Source organism: Sander lucioperca, chromosome 10, assembly GCF_008315115.2.
Source record: "Sander lucioperca isolate FBNREF2018 chromosome 10, SLUC_FBN_1.2, whole genome shotgun sequence".
NCBI classification, from domain to species: domain Eukaryota; kingdom Metazoa; phylum Chordata; class Actinopteri; order Perciformes; family Percidae; genus Sander; species Sander lucioperca.
In genome coordinates this window covers 30,129,270-30,155,168 of record NC_050182.1, presented here as the reverse complement: position 1 = coordinate 30,155,168, position 25,899 = coordinate 30,129,270, and the positions used below count along the sequence as shown (strand labels likewise).

Here is a 25,899-nt window from a genome sequence, read left to right as displayed (position 1 = left end):
TAACAAAAGTAAAATTCTATAATTGTAAAATGACATTTTACAAAAGAATGAGTAAAAACATGCAATGTATGTGAGACATTCCTGAACATGTATGTACAGTATGTACCTTTTCCTCTGGTACATCCTTCTATATCAGTGCTGGCCTGGCCTGTCTGTACAGTGACACACAGACAACCTTACAGAGCAGACAGCCAGAGTCAAACATGACCGCAGGCACAGCATTCTCTTAACACGATAGTAGCTCCTCTCAATGATGATCTTCCACATCATTTTCCATGATGTGTTTGCAGAACTCTGTCACGTTTTCCACCCTCTATTCCCGGGTACAAACAGACATGTTAGTGGTGCTTCAGACCTTTCTCCATCTGACAACATCTTTCAGCAGCCCTTTGTTCCCCCTATCTATCAAAGGAGTGTCATTTGTTCAGGTGCTCGCTGCTCTCTTTCTCTCACTCTCGCCGCCTCAGCTGGCACATTGTTTAGCGGGTGCTCTTCTGCTGAGAGGACTCATCTCTGTGTGAATCAGCAGAATCCTGAGCTCTCTTGGAACTGCTGGCCGCAGCTCTGAGGGCCAAAAAGTCAGTCTCATAATCAAAACTATGATCAAAATGTCAGTGAAGTTGTGTGTGTTTTTTGAGGTAATCTTGTCATTCAAAGCTCACCTTAGGATGCTGAGTAAGCTGAGTTGATGTCTCTTTACAGATCTCTTTGATGACATGAATTCAGGACTGCACAAAAGAAACAGTGTAGTTACCAAAAATGACCAGTGCCTTTGAAATCCAGGCTCACCCTGACATTGCAGTTTGTCACTTTAAATGTTTTATTGATATTGCTGTGGTTAGAGAACCCCAGAGGTGTAGTCTACGTGATATGCAGGTATACACAGTATACCCACTAAGAAAGCTCCAGGATTTCCATATACCCACTTAAAAATGCCCAATGACCCACAACAACATACTTTCCATTATAGTTTTGATATTTTTGAATTGTCATCTGTGTTTTTCTTTTTCACATAGGCTAAATAAAGGTATTTATTTATTTAATTCTCAACATGGTTTTTCATTGCTTTTAAACTCCCACACGCTTTACTCCTTCGGCCCCTCAGAGCCAATCAGAAACAAGCATTGTGAACTTTGTGCACCAGCCTAAGATTGTTCTGCTCCCTCAGGCCTCAGCTGTATTGTTTTGGTGCTCACACCCCCTGACAATAAGGACTTACAGAACACAGTATAAACACATTTAGGCTAATAATAGCACTGCAGTGAAATGAGATGCTCCCTCACGCTGCACCACTCCTTGTCCTCCACAAAGGGCACTAACACATGCCTTTACTAACTAAGCAATTAAGATGGAGGCTACCAGATCTGGGTTAAAACATTCACAACTCTCAACTAATGCTTGAAGGCTGTGTGGGATGCTCGGGCCCCGACTCACCTGTGATGGCAGAAGTTGGTACAGGTTTGATCATCACGGTTGGCACAGCTGCAGCGGCCAGTGGACCTTCTGCGTCGGGACAAAGCGCTGCCTAGCCCATAAACTGTTGTCTTACTGCAGATAGAAAGGTACATTCAGTGCCAATGCATGTGAAATAAACATTCTGCAGACTTTGCTCTTTGATACCTTTCTGCACCACTGCTCATTTAATTATACAATGATAATGACAGTCCATGTTTATTTTGTAGATATTGGCTTCAAAGTAAGTATGCAGCATGTGTGTGTGTGTGTGTGTTTGTGTGTGTTAGGGGTGGGAATCACCAGAGGCCTCACGATATGATATTATCACGATACTTATGTCACCATACCATATTATTGCATTTTTAAACATATTGCAATATTCTGCGATATATTGCAATTCATTACCTTTTTTCCAACTTCAAATTATGTTCCTAAAGCAAAACTTTGTCAACATCTGTTTTGTCTAACAAAAGAAATGTCTCTGGTTTGTTCATCTCACTTCAATGTTCCATCTAGTGGACTGAAAAGCGATTGATCTTATTATTCTAGTACCAAAAGGTTAAATTATCATGTGCAATTTATATAACAAAAGGTCGATACTTGGCGTCCGTGTATCGATACAGTATTGCCACAGAAAATAGCACGATACTATGCTGCACCATTTTTTTCCCCCCACCCGTAGTGTGTGTGTGTGTGTGTGTGTGTGTGTGTCTCATTTGTGTCCCTAGACGGCGTGTCCTCATGCTCACCTGGGCGTGTTGATCCAGATGATATCTATGTGGCAGAAGTAGTGGCATTCAGAGTCCAACAGGTTGCTGCAGGCGCAGCGCTTGGTCCTCACTCTCTGTGCTGGGACCCAGTCACCAGCCTCCACCTCCGGCTGTTTCATCACCGGAAGACTTAAACCTAGTGCGAGACAAAGAGCCACTCAGTAACAGTGATCCAAACGCAGCATCAACTCCAAACTGTCAGTGGCCTCTGCCTTTACTCTTTTCCACTTTACTGTTTCTCAAAATACAAAACAGAAAGGTGTACATCACCATTCTACTATGTACATAATTTGCAAGTGAGAACATACAAAAAACAGTGAGCAAACAGACTTGTTATATGGCAATGTATAAATTCCTTTAATTCCTTTTATGCTAACATCGTAGGCAGTCAAAAAAGACTAAATCTAAAAGACTCACAAACAATCTCCTCATTTTATTTTAGATAAAAAGCCTGCATGAAATATGGAAAACACTTCCTCCTACTACTACTTGTACTTGAGGTATCATCATAATAAATCACAAACTGTCAACATCTAGCAACAGTAAAAAAAATCTCATTGACATGAAATTAGCAGCTTTTGTGTGATAAATGGATCCTTTCATGTTTCCTGTGCTTGCCAAAGCATGTATGTGCATCAACATATAGTGCTGACTATTATGCACAGTGTGATTGAGATTAAAGTGTTGCAACCCAGTATGTGAGTCTACACTGCTGACAAAAACAAAATAGCATGGCAATATGGTTTTTTTTCTCTCTCTCTTCTAGCATAACTGAAAAAGGTCAATTGTATGCATATCCCACCAAAATAACATATATAGATATAGACATAAAATAGATAAAATCGTCAAAAAATAATAAAAAAAAGTAGACTCACCATCCTCTATGGAAGCCCAAAGAGTGATGAAAAGAAGAATGCTGGTGTGAGTAGACATAGTTGATAGCAGATGGATGAAGCTCTGCAGAGATATTATCCATACAGTTACAGCTGTGTTTCTAATGTGCTGCTGCTGTTTGTCTGCAGGTGTCTGAGCTCTGTCACTCTCTTATACCTCACATGATGTCATGACAAAAGCTCCACCCACGGCTGCTTGCTACAAAGCCACAGACCCCAGGGTATTCCAACCTGTGATACATTACAGGATTATCTGATGCTTTGTAGCCTCTCTGTGACACTGGTGTCAGCTGCTGAGTGACATTTATGTCTGCTGCTTGCATTTGAATGAGGAATTGTCTCTTTCCTATCCCAATACATGAAATTTGAGCGGGAGGAAGAGATAAAGTCAGAGGGATTACCTAATATGCAAGAGTAGAGAGATAGAGGCTGGATATGATTTAAAAAGTGATGGAAGAGGACAGAGGCAAAGGAGCCCAACAGTGATCTCTGGGAACACACGTGGGAAGCGATAAGAGGGAGATGCAATGATATGCTGGGATACAATGGAGACATTTTAAATTGGGTTTTCCCTAAACCAGTTTCTCTATTGGAAAACAAATACATAAATGAAAGGTTAATACTGATATCCAGACCCAAATATGTAAATCAAAGGAACATTTTCATTTTCAACATTTAACTTGTGAAGCTACTACATAATACAAAGACTAACATTATGTCAGTCTGACCTTTGAATGTATTCTGAAACAGTATCAACAAAACTTATAACCTTTTAAAGACTTTCCAGGGACTATTGTTATTATTATTATTATTTATATTGTCATGATGTCATCATGAAGGCCGTGCTTCTTTTTTGTTCTGTGTGTTTTTGTTTGTTTTCTCTCATGTCCCTCCCTCCTGTGCCAATTACTGTGAGCTGTGGGCGCGGCTTAGCTGGCAGGTGGCACCAGGTGAAGCTCATTCCCTAATCAACCTCCTGCAGTATTTAAGGCTGGCTCTGTGATCCACTTGTCGCCAGATCATACTGTCTACCAGTGTGGTATAGTGGCACTCCTGGCTCCCTGTGTTCTTTGTTATCCTGGTGTTTTAGCTTGTGTAGCTAAAGTATTTTCTGTGTTTATCTCTTGTTGCAGCCTGCCTTGCTTGCTCGTACTCCTGCCTGCCTTCCTGCCTGCCTGCTTGCTCACCCCGCCTGCTCCTCTCTCTCTCTGTAAGGATTGGACTCAAGCTCAATTGTTTGTTGGACTCTGGAGGAGGCCTTAGCACATGGTCAACGCCACCACTTCACTGGGTACACTCTGGAGAGCGCACTGCACCCACCACTCACCACTGGATTCCCTCGACACAACCCTCCTTTTTGCCACCAGCACAATTATTGTATATATTTCACTCATTAAACACTTAATCTTGATTATTGTGTTTTTCGTCTGCTTTTGGGTTCCACCTCCTGTGCCGTTCCGTAACATATATATATATATATATATATATATTTTTTTTTTTACATTATTTGGTTATAAGTAAGTTACATGCAGTAACTCAAATCTATTGCACAATTTGGACTTAATACTGAAAGTGGAAATTATCAATGTATTTTTTAATAATAATGAATCAAATGACTACTTGAAATCAATGTGACAATGTAAAAGTAAGTAATGTAAGTAAATTAAAAAAAATATTTTCTGAAAAGATTCAGAAAATAATCCCCTCAGACTTACAGAGCTTCATAAGAAGTTTCAGCTCATTGTTTATCCGTCCGGTCTGCAGCTTTACAATTTTGATTCACTCTCACCGCTCTCATAGACTTGTTTTCGGCCGCAGCAGGCAGCTGTTTTCAGCAAAAAAGCTCTAAAAACCCACTGTACACTATCTGCTCAGCACCAAACGGCAGATACAGTTAGAGACTAGCTGGTGAACATAGCAGAGTTTTTATCAGCTAAAGAAACCGATCATTTCCTCAGGAGTTGGTGGAGACCAAAAACAGAGCTAAAAGAGAGTGAATATTGGATTTACATTCATCAGACAACCAGAACTTAACCAAATGAATGACACTATTGCTCAGTAACGGCTGGATGTGTGAATTAGCAACTGTTTGCTAACAAATTAGCCACATCAATTTAAAAGGTGTTTCCGCTGCACCCAGTGGCAAAAAAAACAAAACAGTCATTGTAGAAGTTACATTTGACTTATTTGATGCCTCCATGATGAGCGGTGAAGGCCCGCACACAGATAAGCGCGCAGCTCTAACTAGGAACACTGCCTACAGGCAGCATTGTTTCATGTCATGTCCCACCCACATGGTGCCCCAGTGTGCAGGTCAGGCATACCAGAGGCATACAGATAGCCAAATAGCAGCCTTTAGTCATGTAAATATAGTAAATGCATCTTCAGATTAGCGGTGTGAATATTATCTTCACTTCATTCATTTCCCTATAGATGACAGATGTCACTTTTCTCATCGGCAATTAGACTAAAGAATATGAGCATTAGGAGTAAATCTGGCATTTTGTTTAAATGTTTTGTCTAGTGGAGATACACAAGCATGAAGCAGGCTGTGTGTTTGGCAAGAATATACATTGTAAGATGGATGTGTAGCATAAACACATAGTCAGTTTTGTTTGTTCAGTAATACAAGGGTTGAAAAAGTCCTATTCATTTGTCATAAACCCTTCTATTGACAGTGTTTACTAAAAGAGTCTTATAATCCACTTTCCATGAAACCTGACACCTGAACATATAGAACACAGAAGAGAGCAGACTGTACTTTTCCTATGTGCACAGGGCATGTCCCGTGCACAAAAACGTGCCAATGAAAACGTGTCGCAAAACAGAGAAGAGGACAAATTAAAGCAACACCAAAGCACTTTTCCTCTTCGGTCCCCCTTTAGGTTGGAAGCGGAATTGTCCATTACCGTTCTCATTCGAACTACAGATCCGCTACCCGATCTGGCAAACTTGCATAGTGCGGTTTTAGCAGATAGAGGGCCGCAAAGCGAATGCAGAAGTCGTTCACCCTGTTACGAGTTGATGAACCACTGAAACGATTTTGGAAACATTATTTTAAGGTACAAAATAATCTTTGGTGTTGCTTTAAAAAGGACAGTCATTAAAATGGTTTTGCTATTCAAAATACTTTCACAGACTGTTTTGGGCTTACACTTAAAGCTTCAGTCTGTTCCTACATCTTTCTTCCAAGACTCCCAGAAGAAGACTGAGCTACTATTGAGTCGTTCAGGATATTCTAGCGTCTTATGTATAATCTGCCAGACTTCCTGTGTGGAGGGGGACAACAACAACAATATTTTCCTCTCACGTAAAGATTTGTGCAATTTCTGACATGGCGATGACATTGCCACAGTGCATCACAATGGATATATTTTTCAACACATTCTTGCACCAGAGGTTCAGTTCCCTCAGGAGCACAGATGTGTCCCTCTCCACAGGCATCACATCACATTAGGCAGTCCCGAAAAATGGATAGCCAGTAAAAGTGAGAGTCAAAGAGTCTCTTTTGTCATTCAGCCACACCCGGATGAGTTTTGCCAGCTTTTGTCCGAGAAGCAGGTGTTTTTTTTTAATTAGCAACCTTACCTCCTCAGTTAACTCCTTAAAATACGATCTCCCCCAACCCCTCTGGCTCTGTGTGGTCAGCATGTACAGGGCTTCAAAAGAGGAAGAATGATCATTCACTTCAAACTATTTTTGATATAGGTGTCTAAAAATACAAGCGCCTCCCCGTTGCCTGTTTTGTAACATTTTCTATGGAATGTCAAGACACAGCAGCAATCATGTTCTGGCTTCTTCTCAACACACTCGCTGATTGTGCCTGAGTAAGCTTTACGCAATCCACGTCTTGCTGTGCTGATAAACATTGTTGAATAGAAAACACTGCAAGGATAGGAGTGATACATTTATGTGAATATTGTTTTATAATCCTAGAGCTGGATGTGCCAGACTGGAGTGCTTTAAATAGTTTAGACACTTATATGATATAATGTTGGAGGGTTTAATCTTCGTAGAATCAAAAGCAGCATCTGGAAGTGATACATGTGTGTCCTTATATTAAAAATGGGCATTTTCAGGAAACAGAGAATTAATCTACATTTAACCCATCCATAGTTCCTGAAGTTGATAGGTTGTTCAAATTCAAGTTGGTTCAGAGTAGATAAGAAGAATTTCTTTGGAAAGGTGTGTGTCCCCTCTTTACCCCAATCGAAAGTAAAAGCAATACAACCATAATGTCAAATGACACCAATGGGTGTTGGTGATTTAGTAAGGACATCTAGTGGTTCTACCACAGGCATACAGCTGTCTTGTTGCTCCCACAAGAGAGAAAAGCTTAGTAGTTTAATTATGAGAGTGTGAGTCTATACCTGCTATTCAACCCTGGCCACATACTGGCAGGTGATGAAATAAAGGAAAACCTAACACCTAAAGAAATGAGTGGGGAAGCATCATACAAGCAGATGCTTTGATGCCCCCGGTGGCACAAGGGTCAGAGAATAGGTTGGTGAGTATGAGAAAAAAGGATGCAAATCATATACCATGGCAGTAACAGTCACTAAATCTAATCCCTACTAAACACCCATGGGACATTTTGGAGTGGCGTGTTAGACAGTAGCGCTCTCACACCATCATCAAAACACCAAATTGGGGAATATCTTTTGGAAGAATGCTGTACAATCCTTGCAGTTCAATTGGAGAATTCATGCCGCGATAAAGCAATTCGGGCAACTTGTGGTGGTGGCCTACAACCTCACAAAGAAACAGGTCATCCACCTGTAGTGGCATCTTTGTCCCAATATTCTTTTTGTTATGTCTCCACAGAGATTTGGAATGCAATTCATATTTTAAAGAGAAATCAGCATTTTTAAAGGACACATTTAACATTTTGACACAAAACTACTTGTTTTTAAGAAGAAGGAAAAAGGAAAACACAACTTTCCTAAAGGGAGAACACACATTTGAAAGAGCCGTAGCTCACCACATTATTACATGGGGGCTGCAAAGTACAACCAAACCAAGACAATGAAATACCACAAAATTGTGCCACATACAACAAACAGGCACATGCAACCACGAGCTGCACCACAGAGTATACAAAATAACACAGAAAGTTCTACCTCAAGTAGCACAAAGTAGTTTATTCTTCATGACTGCATACAGCCTCAGTCACACACCCAGTAACACCTTCTTCCAAAAGCAGGTTAACAACCCCTGATACAGTCATAGATGTTTATCATGCAGTTTTCTGTTTTCTTTGTCCACGTTCCAACTTCACTATTCTCTTGTGGAAAACCAATCCAATGTGGTTAATAACCACTTGTCCTAAACCTCTCGCACTATAACACAAAAAATAAAGTACAAACTCCATTTGAGCAAAAACATAATACTGTACACATGGCGCAATGGAAGAAAGGCACAACCTCAAGGGAGTCTGGTGCATTTTTTATTTCTTCAATGACTAGAAATTTTTGCTGTGTGTGAAATCTGCAGGGCACTTAATCCTCAGGTACCAGCCAAACGCAATCCCTCATCTTTGCCACCAATTCAAGTCACATGAACATCATGAAAAAGACACACAGATGTAACAAAAAACATCCTTTTTCCAATAAAAAAAAAGTAAAAAAAAGAAAAGAAAAAAAAGATCATTGTCATCAAATAACAATAAATAAGGAGCACTCTTCCCTGTACAGAGATATATTTTAATCTAAAATCTTTTGTAATAAAAAATAGAACTTCAGTGCATTTCCTTTGACACGCTTCTGCTTCTCCTTCAATACCGCTACGACTCGACTCTCTCATTTACCCTGGCTTTAACGCAATGGCCTTTAGAACAGAAACAATCAAAACACCAAATATTAACCCTCCTGAACAACACAAAAAAGCAGATATAAAATTTCACAGCCTTCTCTTTGTCTATCTGTACTGTACATCTTGAAACACAAACCTGGACAGAAAAGGCACAAGTAACTACAATTTGCGTAATACTGGACAAAAAAAATGGAATTATTTTTGATTAAAGATTTTGGTCATTTACAAATTTATTCATATTCTTTTTACATATATTTAAACAGACATTGAGATTACCAGTATCAATAGAGATACAGGAAGGATATATTTATATTTATATATATATAATTTATATATATATATATATAATTTATATATATAGGTAGACATTATTTTCACAAAGAAAAAAGTGCATTTTTATAACAAACCTGAATATTGCCAAAGAACAAACATTTAAGTTAACAATAGTATTGAAAACTGTATAAAAACGAAGCATAATAAAAAAACAAGACTAGTGTAGCAACAAATAAAGCAAAATGGGATGCATGATGCATCAAGGTGTAGACACCGTTAAGTGCCGTCTGTTCTGGCGTCTTCTTTAGCTCCTCCCTCCACCAGATCACCAACAAACGCTGGCTCCTCCCCCTCTGACTGCTGTCCAATGACATGCGAGACTATGGGGGCTGCTAGACTGAGGGGTGCTCTTGAACTGTATCTGACGCAGTGTTTGGTGGTCTCAGTAGCAGTACTGTGGGTTTCAGCGGAGCTATGTGAGCTGCCATATTGCTTTGAGTCCGTGGTCTCCAACTTAGTTAGTGCAGTGCTGAGAACGCACTGCCCTGACTGGCTGGTTCCTGCTGTCTGGTGCTCTGACCAGTGGTCTCCAGGAGTCCTAAGCCCTTGGGTTCTGGGGGTCCCGCCCCAGTATGATTCAAATCTGGCCAGTGATGGCCCTTCCATGGGGGGAGACGTGGGGGACGAGGGGGTGGTAGGTTGGGACCTAGGTCTGGCCTGTACCATTTGGATCCCTCCGATGGGGATCATCAGATAGGGGACCTTGGCTTGTTGGGAGTGCATGGGAAGATGGCTGAAGATGTTGTCTGCTGTTTGGTGGCCAGGATAACCCTCACAAGTGGAAAGACGGAAAGCAGGTGGAAACAAGCTGGCTTCTGGCCATGTTGGCCCGTCTGCCGTTGTACCCCTTTTCACCTGTAGAGGGAGAAAAGACTTCATCATTAGGCTACATTTTATGGACTTGCTCTGTTAGTACACCAGGTAGTGTACACAGAGATCTTCCTAGGAGGAAAGTGCAGGAAATACATTGTGGTTGCTGTTGCTCAGTTAAAATTGCTATGCGCAGTTCTGTGCAGAAAGACTCACCGGTTTGACATGACTACTCTTTGTACCAGGGCTCTCCCATGGCAGGTATCCAGGGGTCCTGTGCAGGAGCCCGAGTGGTGAGGGAGGGGTCCGAGCTTGTGATGACCGGTAGCAGCTGGGCGAAATGGGACAAAGAGGAGAAAGGGGTCTGATGGGAGATGGTCCTCTCTCAGGGGAGGGTGAGACGTGTCTGGGCGAGGACAGCTCCGTCCTGGGGGAGAGGCTGTGGATGGGTGAGGACAGCTCCAGACGTGGGGAAAGGCTGCGGCTAGGGGAACAGCTCTCACTGCTGGGGGAGAAGGCTCTTGGGGATGCCTTCCAGCCTCGGCGGGAGAACAGCGCTCTCCTGCTGCCTGGAGATGCGACTCGTCTGCTGGGCCAAACTCCCCTTGGGGAGGGCTCCTGGCCTAGGCTGGGACTGGGGCCTGGGGGCTCAGGGTCAGGAGTGCCCTGCTGAGAGCGCCTACTACAGCTGGAATGCCCTGCTGTCGATGGGTGGGTGTCTGACGAACAAGAGGACGGTGGATCATCATGGGATGCGGACTCCTCTTCCTCGTCATCATCGTCGTCGTTGTCGTCATCGTCCTCAGACTCATCCACGTCGGAAAACTGATGTTCCTCCTGTTCCTCTGAGCCACACACGCGTTCATCGCTTTCTGCTGTTTGCACAGACAAAGACAACACATATACATCTTTTAAATGATATCCCTTTACATCCATGTTGTACTCTTTAAAACTCCTGTACTGAATGTACAAAGTGGTGACAAAATCCTTACACTAGGGGACAGGAAAAACACATTTACAGTACACTTACAGGAACAAGCACAAAGGGTTAGGACAGCGTACTGTATCTTTCTGACAAACATCACCCACCACCCATCAAACCCATGTTATAAATAGACTGAGGATGACAAGACCGGATTTAATTGAATAGCACCATGCCTCTATTCACAAACTATCTCAACAGCCTTGTGAATGGAAAGACGGTTTAAATGGCGCGTCCTTGGCTGCAATGAGTGTAGTCTATCAGTAAGAACCAGGGGAGGGGGGGGGGGGGGGTAGCAGAGGAAGGTTAGGGAGGAGATCGTGAGGTGGCTGGCTTTGAGGAAGACAGAAGTGTCGGAATGCGTATTGTCATACGCCAGCAACACATATTTGAGAACAAGGTATTCTTGCCAGACTGGAGCACATCAGGAGACTGTGGAATGCTCTGTATTATTCATTTATTTATCTTCTACTTTTTCATATTTCTTATACAAGCCAGAGGGAGCAGAATAGAACATGGTGTTGCATAAGCTGTCAGTGCTGAGCAGCTATAATTCTTCAGAGGCAGAAGTTCATCCAGCTGTGTACTAATATTTCTCTACAGTGGATAGGAAATATGTGAGATGCCTCCCCATCCCCTCTTAAGTACCTGTTTCCTCGCTCTCTGGCTCGTCCAGTGATGACTCGGATACTCCCATTGCCTGGCATTTTTTCCCATGAGCCTTTGACTTCATGTGTTTAGTAAGGTTCCCTAGGAAGGAAGAAGAAAAGCACATAAAAATTGTCCACGACTCACACGGAGCAAGGGCAGTGATGACATTGCAACAACAGAAGCAAAATAGACTGTTATGATATAATGGAAAGAATAGTAACATGAATCATGTTTGTAGTAACTTAGTAAATTCTCTTCTTACCTTTGGTTTTAAAGGCAAAGTTGCAGTGTTTGCAAATGTATGGACGGAGATCGGTGTGCGTTCGGATGTGCTTTTTCAGCATGCTGGGCTTCTTACAGCGGATGCCACACTCTCCACATATGTACTTGCCCCGGCCGCGACCTCTCACATAAACATATTCTTCATTGGACTTGTACCTAAGAGAGAAAGTAACAAATATAAAATAATAATAATAATAATAATAATAATAATAATTATAATAATAAATTTGGTCACCACAAAATCATAAATTATAATTACTTTTTTATATACATGCAGACCACTGATTTCACTGTGTGGTAGCATTTAGGAACTGAATGCACAAATACCTAGCTTCTTCACTGACCATCTGTGGTGAAATTTATATTTAATTTTATTTCATTTTAAATCTGTATTCATTGATTTTTTTTGCCCACTTGAGGCCAACGGAACAAGCTGGGAACACAGCATTAACATATCTTCATCTTGTAAAGTTGTTATGGTGAACTTGTTAGCAAACAGTTGCCTATTTATTTACACATCCAGCAGTTATGGAGCAACATTAGGATTCATTTGGAGTCATGTTTCTGGCCACCTGGCAAATTTGAGTATAATATTATTCACCTTTTACCTTTATTTTGGTTTCCACCAACTCCTTAGAAAAAAATTGGCTTTTTTAGCTAGCTGCTAACTTTGCATTTCTGACGTTTGGTGCTGGGCAGGTAGCATACCGTGGTTTTATATAGCTTTTTTTTCCTGAAAACAGCTACTGCTGGAAACAAGGCTGATGACGAAAAACCAAAACAAGTGTTCTGTAGAGCTGAGGGGGAGCGCACAGTTGGGTGTTAATTCTCTGTGGCTTCGTCACTACAAGCGACCCCTTTCACATTACTGCCATTTGACTTGTTCTCAGATAGAAATATTGATTAGTGCAGCTTTAATAGTAATGATGAATGTGGATGTGGGTTTGTGTACGGCACAAATACATGCACACACAAAATAGACACACACACAAACAAGGGAAACTGAGAAACAAGGCTTTCTTTATGGAGGCGCGTTGGGGAAGCCCCACCAAAACCCCAGCAGCACTGAGTCCCTTGGCCGTTACCTCCACTACACCCTGGGCACACAAAGAATAGCAGCTTTTCTGCTGAGATCGGGTGGCCCTGCCAACAACAGCAGCAGCTAAAGAGAGGGAAGGGAAGCCTGGCTATGGCAACAACCTAAAATAGACACTATATATATATAAATCAAGCAACACATTTAGGTCTAGTCTATAAAAACACTGTTTATACGCAATCTTGATGTTTACCAAAAGGCTTTTTGTGGACACAGTGGACCACAGACATTTTACATCTGAATGAATTGTCCTCTATGAAAAACTCCATCTGCTCTCACTACTCATGAAAAGACGTACAATGCACTCTGAAGTGTAAACATCAAATGTGTGTTGACTGTGTTTTAATTTCAGGATATGCACATCTACAAGAACCCAGGCTGTGAATGCTCCCTGTTGTATAACAAAAGCAGCCCCAGCAAATCATAACAAATACTTACACAACTGTGAAACAGTGGCATTATGTTGTATTCATTCAGGATCTGGTTACTGTTTACTGTCATGCATTTCTTGCCACTGCTAAAACTATCCACCCACATCTCCGGAAAATCAAGGCAGAACTTGCACTTAACGCATCAAATTTTTTAAAATATTTTACCATCTTAACAATCAGTGTAATATTAACGCATACCTAACGACTGATGTAGCCTAGTATCATCTTTTCATTACTGCTGTTACGGCTTTGCATGGTTGAGCGGTGTTAGAAGATGGGTTAGGTCTATGTTACTATGTGTTCTGATGTTTGCATGGCTTCCTATGCTGAAGGTGGATACTGTTTGATGTGTAGCTGTGCTGGGGTTTTGCTTCCTGTGGCACTGCATGGCAAGCTGAGAAAGCTTTTCTGTTGTTTTAGCTGTCTGTATGGTGTCTTGTTGACTCTTGTTTGTGTAGTTTAATCTGTACTAATGTCTCGTTGACTTCTGTCTGTGTAGTTTAACCTGCACTAATATCTTGCTGCTCTTGCTGCTCTGGTCTAAAATCATCTGGCCAAAGGACTATAGTTGAAAATTAGCCGGCTGGCTAACACTGGCACATTTACAGAAATGTTGATTAATGTGTGTTGTCCTTTATAAATAAATAAATAAAAAAATAAAAAAAAATCAGCAGCACGTCTCTCGGTAAACTCAACCGACAATCTGCCCCTGCTTGTGCTGTAGCGTTACGGCCGTCACAGCAGATTGGTGAAGAGAATACCACTTTCAACCAAGTGGTGTGATTGATTGATAAGACCATTGAATTTCAAAGCAGCGACAACAGAATAACAATAAAATGCAATACTGCAGGTCCTGAAACATACTTCAATCACTATTTGGCTCACAGGAATTTGCTATGACCATTTGCCACTGTGGTTAAAGTGTCATGACAAATCTGCAATGTTAACCACTTACACCATGGAAATCAATCTGCATGTTTAAACAGAATCCAGGCGACAGTTCAGCTTGTGCTCACTAAGAGGGATTAAAGCTGATGTTTGACGGACCTTTGCTGCCACCAACAAGGAGCAGCTATGCTTGCTTAATTGCTAAGACATGAAGAGAAACCTGCCTTGGTCCAATATCTGTTTCTTTAGCAGTGTGATACTAATAAACTCTAGAGACCCCTGTCCCCCCCCCCCCCCTCTTTCTTAAAGGGATCTCTGAAATTGGATCAGGATGAAATCGTGCAAGTCACTGGAACGTTAACAAAGCCGCATGATGCATATTCATTAAAAAAAGTGTTGTTTGTTCTCCAGGATAAAATGAGTGGCACACACTCATGATTTCAAAGGGTTGATAAAAGGGAGATGGGGATAATGAGTCGTAATGGAGTCAGGGTAGAAAACATTGTGCTGTGTTCAAGAGTGAGGAGCTGTGCTCATTTGTATGCAAAGAGAAAAGGGGTGCAGGTACACAGAGAGAAGACACAGACGAAGTTGGGAGGGAATGAAGTGAAAATAATTCATAGGTAAGTAAAACTGGAGGAGTTGCCGAAGTGACACAGGGAAACAGAGGACGTGAAGAAGGGAGAAAGCGGTAGGCTGTTAAGGATGTAAATGCTCTTTCTGAATATGTGTAATGCATGGCTGCAAATGATAAAGACTGGTAATTAGTGCCTTATCTACTGTTAGGCAGACGACTCCTTTGCACTCAATCTGTGTGCACATTAACACAAAACACAGGCCTTAAATGTGTAAGTGCTGAAACACACACACACACACACACACACACACACACACACACACACACACACACACACATATATAAGAAAAGGCCATTCCTAAAAATCTCTTATGTCTCCTTATATCGCTAAAATATTTTACATTCCCATCAAAAAGAAAACCAGTGCGTTCTGAAATTTTCGCTAATTGGGAACATTTTACCTTGATTCACTACTCCATCTTTTACTGCTCTCCCATTTATTCTAATACAATTCTAATTTCTACTGTTGCTTCAATGTGAACAGATGTGGGGAAACGTTCAGCTCTAAACACAGTAATCCTGGGAAAGATGAGAGGGTCTGCTCTGGAAAAAAATCCTTCAGACATTTATAGAAAGCACAAATATGTCAATATGTGAATGCAGTAAAGTGTAAAAATGCATGCAGGTTTGAAGACAAACACATGCACGCATTGCACACAAACATGACAATCACGATAGATTACTTGCAGATGGCTTCACACTGTTCCTCTATGTTTTCTCAGTAACTTATGCAACCATAAAAACAGGTATTAATGAGTCTCACAAAGTGAAGTTGGAGACAACCTTTTCCCCATCTTCCCCGTTATCTCTCCATATTAACATTTCTAAAACACAGACATGAATGCCAGCAGTAAGAGGAAAAAGCTTGGCCGCAGGTACAAATGAAGTCCCTGCAGGTTTCACTGGTTCCACTCCCATCTGTTACTGTAATTCTCTGTGCACTCTTGTCAGCTCTCCATAGTTGCTGTTCTGCTTTCATCAGGCATTGGTTTGTGACAAAAGAACACATTACTTGTGTTATGAGGCCCTAAAATTATTCACAAATATTGAATTTTGAATTAAAAGATGTGCACGTCAACAGCCTCGCTCTTGTAGTTCTTACCCGCCTTCAAAGATGTGAACACGAGAGGGCTCACTCTGTTTGGAGGTAGAGGGTTCTTCCTCTTCTACCATCTCTTTATTCTCCTCCTTGTCATGCTGCTGCTGATCCTTTACTTTAGTGAGGGTGCTGGGTGGGGTGGCATGTAGCTACACTCAAGACACACATTGACAAATTCAAAACAACTTAAAATAAAATGTTAACAGTTTTACTGTTAAAAGAGTATTCCACCCAGTTACACTCCCCAAGACCTGTAAAATCATGGAGTTTCCCATCAAGCACACTAATGGGGTTATATGTAAAACCAACAGATTAGCTAAAAAGATAATTATATTATATTCTATAGAAGATTAAGGTCTCTTTAACAGAGGGGTTTTAAATGATAGTACAGTAAGTGTATATTGTGATTATGTTTACCTCTGACACACGCGGGGTCATGCTACTGGCAGGGACCAATTTGCTTTTGGCCTGGGCTGTAGCCATGGCCATGGTGTACGTCTCTGAACTGTGCTTCTGTTTGGAGCACAGCAGAGACAACGCCACCTTAGTGCTGAGGCCCGGCAAGTTGGGGTTGTGAGCACTGATGCTCCAGGTAGAATAAACTGAGCTGCGGGGGTCCCTCAGGGTAGACGGGTTGGGTTTAACATAGTTCAGGTAGCACCAATTGACTGAGGTGGAGGTGTGGAGGCTGGGGTACGAAGGGGCGGCTGGCCTTTCAACCCCCTTTTCTACAACTTGCACCTCCTCCTTTCTTTTACTTGTCTTTTCAGTAGACCCCTCCTCTTCCTCCTTTTCCTCTCTATGATGTTTCCTTGGTACTTGCTCCTGCTCGCCCTCCACTTTCACAGTTGTCACCTCTCCCCCCTCTGGCTGAGTCTTCTCCCCCTCTTCCAGTTTTCTCCCAGTGGCTTTACTTTCTTCTTCCTGTCTTACCTTCTGTTCTACATCCTCTTCTTTCTCTCCTGTCTTATGTTGCTCCCCTTCCTCCTCCTCTTTTACCCTTTTCTGGTGACGCTGGGCCTCTGTGCTGAGCTCCAGACTGGCTGCAGGAGAAAGCATGCGTTTACTTCCTCCAGCCCCCAGTGGACCGTATCCCTCCCCAGATCCTGAGGCCAGCTCCGTGGGTAGAGACAGGGGAAGCAGGCTATTGATGTCTGAGGAGGGGACCTTCAAGTAGGACCTTTGCAGCTTGTCCCGCTCCACCTGGCCCATGATGACCATAGCTGTGCAAGAAATGGGTTCCTGTGAGCGAGTGGAGGCCAGGATCTGGGACAGGGTGGTATACATGGCACTGGCATAGGTAGGTATATGGGTCTGGACTCGCACTGGCACCACAAGGGACACTACTGGTGTAAGCTGTGCCAGGCATGTGGCGATGACAGGCTGTGGGTGGTGGTAAGAGATTCTTACAAGGGATTGATATGTAAGGGCAGAAGACATGGAAGAGATGGAGGGTCTGCTCTCTGTAGTGGGAGGGGAAGGAACATGCGCAGTAAGTCTTGGAGGAAAAGGCAAGTACAGAGCCTGACTAGCTCTAGTCCTAGAAGAGAACTGGAGAGGAACTAGAGCAGGAAGCTGATGTATTGGTATACCGAAACGTTCTGCCATGTGGATCTGCGCTGGGTGTATCTGTATAGGTGAAGGTACTGTCTGTGAATGTAAGAAGGCTCTATGGATGGTTTGGGTGGACAGTACTTCAGAGATTGCTGTGGTGACAGGGAGTAGCTGGGATAGTGATCCTGGGGAAAACGTTTGCTGAAAAGGGAGCACATCCTGAGAGGGCGGAAATATTTGTGGCTGTAACAGCTGCAAGGCTTTCCCTGTGGCTTCCAGGCTGAACCGGGAGCTTGCCTCTGTTGAGTAGAGAGGAGGATGGATGGAGCGGGAAGGCCCAGGCTTTGGACTCTGTGCTCTGGACAGCTGACTCATGATGCCCCCTTCCTCCTGCTCAGGTTCACCTAAGGTGGCATGCTTCACAAGGAGACACTTTCTCCTTTCTTTCCAGGAGGATGCAGACTGCTGAGGGGTCAGTGACCCATAGTCAAATGACTTACTTCTGGTCTCTGAGACCTGCTCTGTTTGTTGGGGGCTGGCTGGGGTCTGCTCTGAGGCTGAGCGCCTCATCTCCTTGTGGCTTTGGTGGTAGGAAGGGAATGGCACCATTAACATCTGGGAGCTTTGGCTACTGGGGGCCCAGACAGCAGGCTCTGATCTTGATGTGTCCTCAAAAGAAGCAGAAAGGCTTGAAGTGTGGGAGATGTTGCTCTCTTGACTGGGGCTGCGAGGCAGAGACACAGACTCAAAGCTCGACTCTCCAGAGGACTGGGCTGCTTCTGCCAGACGGAGTCTCTTCTTCTTTGGTGGCAGCTTCTCTGCAGGAAGCTGGGCAAGACTCTGGCTACGTTGAGGCCACTGGAATTCCTCCACTCTCTCTGCCTCCTAGGACAGATAAATTGTTTATTTATCTATATTCGATATTGAATGCTCACCTGCTCATACTGTTTGTTAGGATGTTGAATTTAAAAAACACCCTTAAATCAATGCATGTTTCACATTTACTTGAGGGAGTTGAAATTGTGTAAAATGTACAAAAACGTATAGCCAAATACTACTTTAAATAATCACGTACCTTTGATGAGGATGCCGTCACTGGCAGCGACACAGATGGCATGTCAGCATCAGGCTCCACAGTAACAAGGATCTCTGGCACTTGGATATTTGGCTGGCGGATGAGGCGAGATGTCGAGGGTGATGGTTTTGGCTCGGGTTGTTGTGTTTGCTGACCCTCTCTGAGGTCTGGTTCCTGACTCTCCATGGATATACTCTCCTGCTTCTCAAAAGAGCTTGTGTGTTGGATGACAGACACACCCTTCCTGTCCTGCTGCTGTTGTTTTGGCTCAGTCTGTAAAGAAACACCTAGAAACAAACAAAAGAAAGAAAAAGAAGCTACCATTGTATTATATTGGTATGCTTTTGAATGATGACATTTAATTTTGCACTTCATTCCTTTAACCGCGGTGTAGTGTAATTTCACACAATGAGTTTTCCTTTGCTTTACATTAATGATGTAGAAGCAGGTATTGATTTATTATTAATATATTCTCCTTAGCTATTCAGGTTTGTCAGATGTTAAAAGAAGATAAAAAGGTATGACAGATAAGAAACGTATTGCTAATGTTGTTCTGATCTGCCGCTGCAGGTGATACATAAACAAACCTGAGTGGGCCTGGCTGTGCTCTGGTCTGCTTGGCACAGGAATGAGGTTTGCAGAACTGCCTGACATGGCTACAGATCCAGGGCTGGGAGGATCCTCCTCTAGACTTTCCTCTTTTCTCCTCTTCCTCACTGCCATGGCCAGCGCTCGAAATTTATAGTGGATCATCATCTGGGGGCGATCCTTACTGCATGTTTTACTTGCATCCCCGCTCTCTTGGTCCAGGGTTTTCTGTCCTGTGCAGATGCCTTTGTGGGCCTCGTAGCCATCACTGTATTGGAAGTGGGCCCCACATGCCTCACATTCAAACAGGCTCTGACTCTTTTGCTGTTGTTGTTGTTGCTGTGGCTGCCTGGCTTGTTCAGCACCTCTGGCTGAGGAGGAGGAAGTGGGGCCTGCCTCCTCCAGCATTAGCTCAGCTCCCAGTGGAACTTCTATGGCAGGCTGGCGTCTAAGCATACGCTGGGCATGGCCAACCCTCATCTCTGCTACCAATGCTTGCTGCTCATCGAATGACTGGCAGAGACGGTAACCTCTGGGAGACATGGTGCCAGAGGTGGAGGGCTCTCCTTGGCTGGTAGAGGATGGCATTGAGTGGCTTCTAAGAAGAGGCACCGTTGACAGCTCCTGGGCACCTGATGGATCTGCCTCAGGATTGTGGAGTTGCTTCAAACCACTGGGGCCAGGGGCTTCTCCTTTGGGATCGAATGTGTAGGGATCTTTAGGGGTGGTAAATTTGGGTGACTCCATGCTGCTCTTCCTGGACAGAGAGGAGCGCCTGGGCTTTACACTGTCAATCTCACTGGTGTCCACTACCGCTTCATTGATAGTGATGAGCTTGGTAATGTGTTCTATTACTTGGGTTTTGGGTACAGCGAAAGGAATGTTCTTCTCCTCCGTTCCTGAGGATGAGGAAAGTGAAGAATGAGGCTGCTGCTGATGAGGACTGCGCTGCTGCCCTCCCATCCTTCCATATTTCCCTAAAATAATTTCTGCGTAGGTTTTGGCACTGGCACTGGGAGGGCTAACTTGGGACAGGTCAGTGCTGCCTGACCCGGAGAAGTATCCAGACTCTGTGCTGCCCTTACTGCCAGGGCCTAGAGAGGAAGATGAGGTGGAGAGAGAGGAAGGAGGGTCATCTGGAGAAGCCAACGGGCCACGTTTCCTTTCACTAAGCCTCAGTGCCAGCCTTTGCTTGACAGCCTGGGAGTCTTCTGGCTTCTGGCTCTCCTCTGAGCCTCCCAACGGCTCCTTTCCACCTTTTCTTTGCTGGCCCAACATCACCTTAGCGGAGGATTTTCTGTGTTGGCCCGTCTCTTCTTCAGACTCAGTGCTTTCTCCCTCTGTGTGTTCCTCAGGGTCTTCTCCAACGCCACTGCCCTCTGGTCCACTCAAACTAGGCTCATCACGACTGGACGCCAGGCCTGCTTTAATGCGATGGGCATGGGACTTGCGGTGCTTGTACAGGTTGCTCTTGGTCTTAAAAGAAAAGCCACAGGGGACACAAGGGTAGGGTCTTTCTCCTGTATGAGAGCGGATGTGTTTCTGAAGAACACTTGGCTTGGCACATGGACGGCCACAGTAAGTGCACACATATTTCCCTGGTTTTGGGGGTTTCTTCTCCCCTTTTCTGGGTGAGCTGACCCCTTCCAGGCCGTCTTGGCTGGACTGAGATGGGACCCCATGACCATGCTCACCCCGGGTGGAGGAAGTAGATGGAAGGGATGAGGTTGATGAGGCAGCTGGAGAGAAGAAGCTGCCTCCCGAGGGACCTGGGGTGTCTGAATGCTGCCATGCTACCGCTTGCTGCTGCTGTAACCGAAGCAGAAGGTCAGTACGTTTGGGTTGGCGACTTTGCAGGCGGCCCAAGGCTCTGTGTACAGGGCGAGGATTAGGAGGCTGCTGGGGCTGCTGAGGTGGACAAGATCCCAGAGAGGATTCAGCTGTCACATGCTGCTGCTCTTGCCTTCCAGAGCGCTCCCCATCAGCCGGACGGCTGGGCTCAGCCTCCATAGAGTGGGGAGGAGGCCTCACAGACACACAAGGAGGGGCTCTGGGAGCCTCATGGGGCTAACCGCATGGCAGCAGAGAGGTCAGATGCAGGGGAACATCGACAGACTGAGTTGTAAATCACAACGAAGGGCCTTTTTCAGTGTGGGCCAAGAGTTATTCAAGATGACCAAATGAGGCATCATTAAAAGGTGCCCTGGAGCTGCATGGTTGCAGGTAAACATGGATCATCTCTCCGTACAAAGCAGTTCTGCTTCTGTCCAGCCTCAGCCATTCTAACAGCCCTCCCAAGGTCTTCTCTGCATCTTCTGGGTTGGTTGTCAAGAGTGTTAGCCGTTTAGCTTCTGAATGGGTCTAAAGAAACAGAAAAAGACAAGGAAGGACTGAGTTACAAAAATATAAGCATATTATTAGATTTTGTCACAAAGAGCTACAGCATGACAAAGTGCTGTTCCCTATTTCTTCTCTTCACTTGCTGAAAAACAGCACAGCAAAACACAAGGGGACCTTGTGAAGATGACTTAGGCTTCTTGACATCCTAAGGGGTTTCCTAAAACCCTGCCATGCAGTCTGAAAAACAGTTATGTTGGTAGAGCAGAAGGCCAAATCATAAGTTTCCTATTACCAAACTCCCTATTAAAATTTTCCCCCACATACCATACTATGACAAATAGGGTTACATTTCCTGGTGTAGTGTTGAGTGGGGTTAATGTTGTAATGAGAACATTAGCAATGTATTTGCATCATCACACATGTTATTGCTCTCATCTGTCTTGGCTTCAACACTTAATAAGCAGAAAGTGTGCATTGATTCAGGAGACAAAGGCACACCTATACTGTGAATCTATTAAGAAATGTGAGGTCAATACGTTCATGTTATTGGCATGGTGGCGATCTGAGCACACAGACATCTAGTATGTGCATGTTTAAACACGTCCTTAAAATTTAGACTCCTTTCAATTTGAGACTTCTACTCAAAACAGACACATCTGATTCATATCTGACCCACGACTGGCCAGCTCTGCAGGAGTCAGAGCAGCTCAGGGCCAGATGGGCACCATCCACAGCACAGGCACCAACAGAAGAGACCACAGTGTCAGGGCAAGGAGTCAAAACAAATGTTGGAAATATAGCCTATGCTTATCTGATCTGGCACTAAAGCTGAAGGGGGTAAATGGAAGGGGTGCTGTTTTCTAGTGGATAAAGGGACTCAGCAGCAACTGGGTTTCAGTCTACGCCCCTCACACTCTGCGGTTATACCGCCACCAGGGTGCAGTGTTTATGAGGGGCCAAGAGTGGCTGCTTGTTATGAAGTCTGTTGTGAAAGGGTACTGTGAAAACTTTTATCAAGATAAATCTATTGTAATATTTCCCACTCACACACTACTAGAGAGCTGTGTTTATGAGGAACCAATATAGCTGATCATGGAGACTTGCGGGTACGACGAAATCTCCTCTTTTATCAAGATGTATGTTCTGTAATATTCCCCACTTACTACAAATCCTGCACTCCATCTCAACTCGAGACACAGGATTCTTGTATCGCGGCCAATCAAAACACATTCTGGGAATAGATGGGGACAATCATAACATTTTCACTGAGCAGCCGTGCCCAACTGTAGACAGTTCCAGCACAGGCTCATCCAGAGTATCAATCACCTCTCAATACAGTACATTGACACTACTTGGGACCCCCCCGATTCTGTCAGACTCGGCAGATCAGCGCTTACTGAAGGAGGACGCCTTGTGTGTTCACCTTACAGCTGTAGATCTCTTTGATGGTGTAGACAGCGTGCACCACCTCTTACAGCAAAGAGCATACCAGGAGAGAAGATAACAAGGGACTGGAACTGATACAGAGCACCTCTGAAAGGAGATAAGAGATAGAAAATGTATATATGTTCTATAATATTAGAGATATGCATATGAAGTAGGAGTAAGAAAGAGTGCACAATGACGTGAGAAGAGGTGGGGAAGAGAGAAAAGAATCAGGGATCCAGTGGCTAAATAAACAGGCCCAGCAGAAGACTGCAGCTCAAGGTGCCAGTGGTGGCAAAGCAGCACTGACAGATTTTTTTTAATGAGCCACACTTTTGCTCTCTCCATATGTCTAAAAAAAACAAACTGCGAAGTCAGCCTTCATTAGAGCTAGTTTACAGTGGGATAAAGAGAGAAAGAGAATCAGTCTTCCTCTTGGAAACTGATTCTCTTGACAGATTCTCGGCTCCATCTCCACGTTCCCCCACATCTACTGAGCGCCGATCATCTGTTTAGTGTGTGTTTCTCCAAGCAGACCAATGCTTTGATTACAGCAGACTTTTACCATCAACACACAGCAATTAGGCAGCATAACTTATAAATAAATTATATTTCACTTTTCTGTGTTTTCATTTGCTGTCATCTGCTTGCTTTCTTCAGCTATACAGGAAGAATTTTGTATCTGGTGGCAGCCTTTTCTGTCTTGAACTGTTGAGCCAGAGAGACACATTACTCTCTAGAATTACATGTAGATAAGCTAGATCAGGAGGGAATGGAGTTTGCAAAGGTGTTATACATCAGATCCTGACTGAAGAGAGTTACATTTTAGAGAGAAAAAATAGATGACAATAAAAAAAAAGTAAGAGAGAGAGAGGGCAACCAAGTTAGTAGAAGGCTGATGCTGTGCATAGAACGTAGCAGGATTGAGCAGGAAAGCACAAAGAGCTGTAATAAATGTCTTTGCTCATGTAGTCGGTTATCGGAGTGTAATTTTAATGATCTTTGGCATAGCTATTGATGCAGCCCTTAAACAGGGCGATTAGAAGGTTTTAAGGTTGGGGAGAGCATTGCTTACATTATTCATGGCAGTCTAGACTGCCAGCTCTGAGCGGGGAAACACACAGTCAGGGGCTTGCCAAAAAGAAGGAAAGCCAGAGTCTAGCCTACATCAAGCCAAAACACACACACACACACACACACACCCTACAGAGCACATACAGTGTACAGTACGATTCTCCCCAGAGCCACTAACACACAGCAGCCCTGAATCTACTCTGACACATCTTACCAGCCAATCAGCTGCAGTGCCCTGAGGTGACCTACCCTCAGCCGATTCTCCTGCTGTTAGACGAGGGGTTTTCCTTTCTCATCATCCTCATTCCACAGAGATGACTTGTTATCAACGGCGCCTATTACATGCAGCACTATGGGCTTATACAGTACAGACACTAATAGAAATCAGTTGACAATGACAAGATCTCAAGTAAAGCGCATAGGTTATGTAAATTTGTCTAGCCTTATTGATGAGGGTGGCGCAACGGCGTTCTTTACTCTGCTCTATTTTTAGGCTGAGGTGTGAGCAGGAAGCCACTGATGCAGCTGTTAAACAGTGTTATGTTGTTTTGATTCGAGGTGTCAGATCAAAACCACAAAGCTAATATTAGTAGCAGTTTGCAACGACAAACTGTGAACACTGGAGCATTTCACCCCCCTGGTTTTTCCACCTCCAGTATGGCATGACATATTGTATGATGCTGCACAGAGCAGTCTGGTGGCGTACGCCAAGATTTGTTGTGTGAACTAGTTTCTGGTGTCTGTGCCTAAAATGTGATTAACGACCGGTCCTCAGAGAACAGAGAAGAGAATGAGTGAGGAAAGTGTGTGTGTGTGTGTGTGTGTGTGTGTGTGTGTGTGTGTGTGTGTGTGTGTGTGTGTGTGTGTGTGTGTGTACATGCAAAGGGGCTTTGTCAGCAGAAACAGGCACTGATGCAGGTACCTTAGGGAGCCCTGACACATGTATACACACACACACACACACACACACACATATGCTGTCACACACACTGCCTCCTTCCATCATCTCTGCTGTGTGTAATAAGTCCAGCAGTTCTACTTCTAATACTGTAAATCCCATAAAACAAAGATTTAGCTCAACTCCTGCTCAATACGTAGCGAAGGAGCTCTGCAGCAGTTTTACAGTTAAAACTTCATTATCATGCAGAGGAGAGTATGGCCGGGCAGAGTTTGTGTTCATTTCCTCATCAATACCCAGACGCATTTATGCAGCTGTTAATGACGGATACAAATATGGGCTAAACATTAAATTACCTGGTGCCCTGAGAACAGATAAACCCTCTTAAGTGCTTTCTAAAAAATCTGCTGTCATACCCCTCCAAACAAAACACACACACACACACACACACACACACACACACACACACCTCTCTCTCTCTTCCCATTCCCTCTTACTGGCGGTAGCCTGGTGCAGGTTCCCATGGAAACCAGCCTACTCTGAGCAACGGCAGATGGAGAGGGAGCTGGAGGTCTAAATTTATCTCCCAGCATCCTTTCTGACTAAAGACGCACACTGGCAGCAGGAAGTTAGGAGGGGAAATGCTTGGCCTCGGCATGCATTGGCCAGCTGGCATGACCCTTGACATCTAACCCCTTTCGAGTGACGACGGGTTGAGATGACAGCAGATACACACATACAGTAACATCTGCAGCAGTTTAAACCGCAAGGGTCATGATCTCAATGAAGCAATACAACATTTGATAC

At 43.8% G+C, this 25,899-nt stretch overlaps 2 protein-coding genes across 9 annotated transcripts in view; both read right to left on the bottom strand.

The window, feature by feature from the left end:
• LOC116049285 (endothelin-2) lies at window positions 1-3,844 on the bottom strand. Of its 2 annotated transcripts, XM_031298808.2 has the most exons (5): window positions 3,101-3,844; window positions 2,205-2,361; window positions 1,435-1,548; window positions 663-728; window positions 1-564 (listed from the first exon to the last, which is right to left on the bottom strand). In XM_031298808.2, exons 1-5 carry the CDS (start codon window positions 3,156-3,158, stop codon window positions 480-482), a joined length of 480 nt encoding a protein of 159 aa, XP_031154668.1. In that variant the 5' UTR covers window positions 3,159-3,844; the 3' UTR covers window positions 1-479. The 2 variants fall into 2 exon arrangements, with proteins under 2 accessions (XP_031154668.1, XP_031154667.1); XM_031298807.2 differs by lacking the exon at window positions 663-728 and having other exon boundaries at window positions 7-564; window positions 3,101-3,837.
• Window positions 3,845-8,239: 4,395 nt separating this feature from the next.
• Window positions 8,240-25,899, bottom strand: part of LOC116049260 (transcription factor HIVEP3) — a 38,663-nt gene continuing 21,003 nt past the window's right edge. For 3 of the 7 annotated variants that reach the window (XM_036006670.1, XM_036006667.1, XM_036006666.1), the window contains 8 exons: window positions 19,355-21,716; window positions 18,768-19,054; window positions 16,556-18,577; window positions 16,142-16,287; window positions 11,968-12,143; window positions 11,703-11,804; window positions 10,289-10,947; window positions 9,479-10,117 (listed from right to left, as the gene is read on the bottom strand). In XM_036006670.1, the coding sequence (XP_035862563.1) occupies window positions 9,479-10,117; window positions 10,289-10,947; window positions 11,703-11,804; window positions 11,968-12,143; window positions 16,142-16,287; window positions 16,556-18,577; window positions 18,768-19,054; window positions 19,355-21,365 (6,042 nt within the window). In that variant the 5' untranslated portion in view covers window positions 21,366-21,716. Of the gene's footprint in view, window positions 10,118-10,288; window positions 10,948-11,702; window positions 11,805-11,967; window positions 12,144-16,141; window positions 16,288-16,555; window positions 18,578-18,767; window positions 19,055-19,354; window positions 21,717-23,092; window positions 23,212-25,899 lie in introns of those variants that run through there. The other 4 variants (XM_036006668.1, XM_036006669.1, XM_036006671.1 and 1 more) reach the window with 4 other exon arrangements.